Genomic DNA, 5,000 nt, shown 5'->3' with positions numbered 1-5,000 from the left:
GAATTTTAAAAGAGGGGTTCACAGTTAACAGTTATTTATAGCATTACTAATTTTCTCTTTTCTAATGAAATTATATGAAATTATTAAACCATGCCTATTGGAAAACAGGGGTGGAAACCCCCTGAACCCCCTCTGGATCCGGCCCTGGATCGCGATCCACTTCTGCATGGACATGGCCTATAAGACTGTATAACAAGCTAATAGCCAGTTTGCTTTAGTGACACAAAGTGCCACGCCCATAAATCTCATCCCTAGTAAGTAACTATCTAGAGGCGTAAGACACGGTCCGGCTGGTCTGGCCATGGCCGGACAATATTCGAAAAGACCACTTTCGACAGATGCTCAATGGCATCAACTTTCCTATTACAGGTATATCCGATCAAATAAGTAATATATTGGCGATGCAAACACTAATTGGTGCCTCGTGTGTGTGTGTGTGTGTGTGTGTGTGTGTGTGTGTGTGTGTGTGTGTGTGTGTGTGTGGATCGAGACTGCTTGTAAAATACATCTCTAGATGTGTAATGGAGTCAAGACTATCAACGTTCCTGAGAGATGTGAACTATGCTAGAGTGTTGCCCTACCCATCTACTAGCACGCAAAGTTGCCCCACCCATTAGCGCGCGTTAGGCGGGACCAGTCACTTTTTTGCTTCCTACTCCCGGGCTCTAAGCCTATAACTGCGTATTTGGTTAACTAACACGCCTCACCTCTGCTCCTAAAAGCAAAAAGATGCCATTGGAGTTCTGCATACTGCTCTATCTTTCCCTAGAGGGCTCAATTAAGATGGAATGCGACTGTCATTACTCCCGGGGAGGGGGCTCCTCAAGGATACTCGTCTTGCGAAAGACTATCAACTAACTAAGTCACGACAAAACGGCGACAAGACGACTTACCATGTAGGAAGTTTAGATAGAATGCTTTTAGCTGTGTCACAGAGGCTATTCTCGTCAGGTGTGCAGCAACCGCTGCTGCACTCACAGCACTCAGTTTCCCCCGTGTATATCACGCTGTCACCCGAATAATAATGCCCGGTACAGATTTGAAAATTGTCGTTGTTGTCATAGCACGCCAACGACGTCCCTGCATGAGTACATTCAAGAAATACGCTCACAAGCAGAAACATATTGTCGGAACCGATCTGCATGGATATAACCTGCGCAAAGTCCTGCCAAGACAAAGATGAAAAGCAGACCCATACTTCCTGCTTTGCGTACGTAGTTACCAGACTAGATTACGTGAAGTAGCATAACATACGGGACAGTTGTTAGAGTAGGCGTGCTCTCTAAAACTTTGCATACACGAGTACAGTGCATGGCAATTCTATTTTGTTGCATACACTTCGTAACACTTTATTACATGCAAGACTCTGTAAGTTAGATCTGTTCATAGTTGTGGAAAGGTAAGATGTGTGATTAGTTCGGGTCACGTGCACGTGTCATTTTTTATCTAGTTAATTAAATACTTAGCATACTGCCTGCAACTTCAAAAATGGTAGCGCTGCCAACTGTGTGTGTGTGTGTGTGTGTGTGTGTGTGTGTGTGTGTGTGTGTGTGTGTGTGTGTGTGTGTGTGTGTGGTGTGTGTGTGTGTGTGTGTGTGTGTGTGTGTGTGTGTGTGTGTGTGTGTGTGGATGGTCGTGTGTGTGTGTGTGTGTGTGTGTGTGTGTGTGTGTGTGTGTGTGTGTGTGTGTGTGTGTGTGTGTGTGTGTGTGTGTGTGTGTGTGTGTGTGTGTGTGTGTGTGTGTGTGTGTGTGTGTGTGTGTCACATGTGTACAATGCTGCTTGTGTTTCTGATCTAACAAAGCATCTAAAAATCTTCCGTGAGTTGCTCCATAATTATTGAGTGCTCCAAATCAATGTACGTGCGTGAAACAGCAATACAATGCCCTCCATTCGTCACAACTAATTAATTTTAGAGGCTCACGTGATCATCGAGGCGTTGTCGCATGATTAGTTTGCAACTCAATCGAACAACAAATGATAAACATTTCAAATCTCGTCATATTGCTGGCTTCTACTATCATCATTGTTCAAACGAACGGTCTAGCTCATTGGTACGACGCAATAAGATGCCACGCTCACACACGTCTATCCATTCAAAAGTTCTGCTCAGTGGAGAACAAAACTTGTCACCCTGTCTTCGAGAACGCAGCCGATCTGTTCCAGAAACTTGGCGTCGAAGCCTTTGTCCGACACTCTAAGACAGGAAGCGAAGGAACATGGTGGCCAACAGCAACCGGACCCAAAGAGAGCTGGCACTCGTTTGTGCGAGAAACCGGCAGGAATCTGCCACAGGAGTTTATCAAGAAAGCGCACGCAAACAACCAGAGAATCATTCTTTATCATTATCCGAAAACGAGCGGCTACTATGCTGAAACCGAGAAGGGCTGGTTGAACAAGAACATCCACGGTCACCCAGTGGAATATCCGAGAGGTCTCGGTTTGTGTGTCAATTCAGGATGGAGACAGAAATACATAGAACAACTACTAGAACTAGTCGACTTCGGTGCCGATGGACTATATTTTGATGAAATTCCTCAGCCGTATCAAGGCTGCTGGTGCGAAAATTGCAGAGAGAAATTCAAGCTACAGACGGGACACGACCTGCCTACCACAATGAATACTTCAGATTCCGTATACAAACTGCTCCTCGAATTTACGACTCGATCGGTTTTAGAGCACTACAACGAAATAACAAGAGCAGTGAACTCACGACGAGCTGACGTTGCTAATCTAGTTTCTATCTACAAAGTACCAGCCGTCGACAACAGTGGGCGAGTGTACGAATCGACCAAGCTTGTCAACTCAACGAACAGTACGGTTGCAAAGACCGAGTTCGAGATCCCGGAAAGTGCGAACGACTTTTTTAAGCATCAAACGGGTTTGCACGACCACGGATATATTTCGGATGTCTACCTGTCAATGGGTTGGTCAATCAGTCGCGACGCAGCCGCCGGTCGTCCGCCGCACACTTGGCTACCGCATCTGACTAACGCAAGTCAAGCGGCCGCCGCTACGTTTGCGCTAATGACGTACGGCATGGTCGCCAACCCAGATCATCAAGAGAATGCTATCCCGGATTATAGGTTGTATAACTTGACGTATAAAATCGCAAGAAAGTTGAATCCGTATTTGAACGGCACTCGGCCCGTTCGATGGGCTGGACTGTTTTTCAGCGAGGCAGCGAGAAATGCCTATCTCCCGCACAGTGAGACTGCTGCGTGGATAAATGTGTTGTTTCCCACCGTGTCCGCTTGGGAGACATTGATTAGAATGAAAGCACCAGCAGGTATTATTACAGACTGGCAACTGTCAGGCAACACTACCACCTCGACATGCACTTGTGGAAAACATGGACGACGCGATGACGTCACTCAGCCAAACGTGGAAAATGCCGGTAAAGATCTTTTTTCTCAAGGCTATAGAGTTATTATCGTGCCTGTTGCTCCAGTTTCGTTGTTGCAGAACAATAGTTTGACTTCGTTTCAGCAAGCAGGTGGTAAAGTCATCTACTTGAATTCCAAAGAACGATGGGAAGACAAGAAGGAACGCATCAGACTTGAAGAAGATTTGCATAGAGAAATTACATCAAAGGTGGGGCCCGTACCCATTCAGCTGAATCATGGAGGCAAGTTTGCTCACGCGGTACCCTTGCAGTCTCCCACTGCGCCATCTTCGTTTGTCGTGATGGTAACAAATGATTACCGTTGGACGTATTTTCATACGGGAGTTCCCGAACGCGTTACGAATGCTAGCTTAACGTTTCGCGGTGTCTCAGAAGATCTATCTGTTACTGACGTCATCAACGACTCCGTGTTGGCAGCTCATTGGCAGGGGAACGAAACATGGATTGTAAACCTACCCAAATTTCTTCATTATTTAGCTGTACACGTTCAATGCAAAGGCGCTTGTTGGTCATAACTCCACATACATGTGTGTACTAATTAATTACTAACTTGCAATATTATGTAATTTTTAGTACAATTTTCTAATTTCCTATTTTTTCTATACAAAATGCACGTGCGGTACAACAGAAATTGTTACAGCAATTGAATATACCCTCGTTTCTACAGTTAAATGAGCCTTCTGAAAACCACGATTGAATTGTAACGAATTAGCACGAATTTAGCCGCCATTTTGCTTCTAAGCGCGCGCTACTGGTAAATTCTATAGCATCGCATAAAGCGACACTTGTTTACTTCACGTTAATTCACGTGACCACAAACATCTGGCATAGTAATCTGTAGTCGTCAAATAAGAGATATCACACACGGAACGTCTAGACACTTCGCTCCTACTTCTTCTGTGAAGTACCGACAAGACCCGCTGTTTAAATAGTTGCAAACATGAATCACACTAAAACTACTTTCTCGTGAACGTTGACGACTATGATTGGTGATCCGTTCATTGTCTGTGTTTGCATGTCATGTACGACCGAAAGCGAATATACCAAAGACCGCACTAAGAGCGTGGTAGATTCCCGCGTGACAGGCGACCGTGCACATCCACATGGTCCCCAGACAGCAACCGAGTCAAGACTTTTTCAACTACCCTATCTATACTCGCTAGGCCACGTGACTGTTACAAAGCTCCGTTTCCTATGACTGAAACGACTCCGCCAGTTGGTTCGGTATCCTGTGAACGACCATTTCAAAGATGAGGCGACTTACGACAGAAAGGAAAAACCAGCAAAAACTAAAACGACTAGTAAAACTAACTGTTAGTGACGGTGCGGCGATACTCTAAGTTGCAAACAAGAATATATACCTAATTAATAACTAATTAATATGTATATATCAAGTTATTGCCAACAAGCGCCTTTACATTGAACATGTACAGCTAGGTAGTAAAGAAATTCGGGTAGGTTTACAATCCATGTTCCGTTACCCTGCCAATGAGCTGCCAACACGGAGTTGTTGATGACGTCGGTAACGGTTAGATCTTCTGAGACACCGCGAAACGTTAGGCTAGCATTCACAACGCGTTCAGGAACCCGCGTATG

The 5,000-nt window shown here is 45.0% G+C and overlaps 3 protein-coding genes across 3 annotated transcripts in view; 1 reads left to right on the top strand and 2 right to left on the bottom strand.

Moving 5' to 3' along the window:
* Positions 1 to 1,266, bottom strand: part of LOC134195680 (uncharacterized) — a 4,644-nt gene extending 3,378 nt beyond the window's left edge. Inside the window, exons 1-2 of the mRNA XM_062664748.1 lie at positions 1,154 to 1,266; positions 894 to 1,080 (exon numbers count right to left, since the gene is read on the bottom strand). Coding sequence (XP_062520732.1) covers positions 894 to 1,080; positions 1,154 to 1,196 — 230 coding nt within the window. The 5' untranslated portion in view covers positions 1,197 to 1,266. The remainder of the gene's footprint in view (positions 1 to 893; positions 1,081 to 1,153) is intronic.
* Positions 1,267 to 1,958: 692 nt separating this feature from the next.
* On the top strand, positions 1,959 to 4,063 carry LOC134195674 (uncharacterized). The gene has a single exon (XM_062664740.1). The coding sequence runs from the start codon at positions 1,976 to 1,978 to the stop codon at positions 3,917 to 3,919; it is 1,944 nt and encodes a 647-aa protein (XP_062520724.1). The 5' UTR covers positions 1,959 to 1,975; the 3' UTR covers positions 3,920 to 4,063.
* Positions 4,064 to 4,639: 576 nt separating this feature from the next.
* LOC134195640 (uncharacterized) overlaps positions 4,640 to 5,000 on the bottom strand; it is a 2,316-nt gene continuing 1,955 nt past the window's right edge. Inside the window, exon 1 of the mRNA XM_062664699.1 lies at positions 4,640 to 5,000. This exon is cut by the window's right edge and continues 1,955 nt beyond it. Coding sequence (XP_062520683.1) covers positions 4,800 to 5,000 — 201 coding nt within the window. The 3' untranslated portion in view covers positions 4,640 to 4,799.

The sequence above is a fragment of the Corticium candelabrum genome, chromosome 20 (genome assembly GCF_963422355.1).
Source record: "Corticium candelabrum chromosome 20, ooCorCand1.1, whole genome shotgun sequence".
NCBI lineage: Eukaryota > Metazoa > Porifera > Homoscleromorpha > Homosclerophorida > Plakinidae > Corticium > Corticium candelabrum.
The sequence above is the reverse complement of the archived record's forward strand: the minus strand, read 5'-3'. Positions and strand labels throughout refer to the sequence as shown.

Bases quoted from the DNA above. Each gene is read 5' to 3' on its own strand.
- LOC134195674 (XM_062664740.1), top strand. From the start codon at position 1,976: ATGATAAACATTTCAAATCTCGTCATATTGCTGGCTTCTACTATCATC.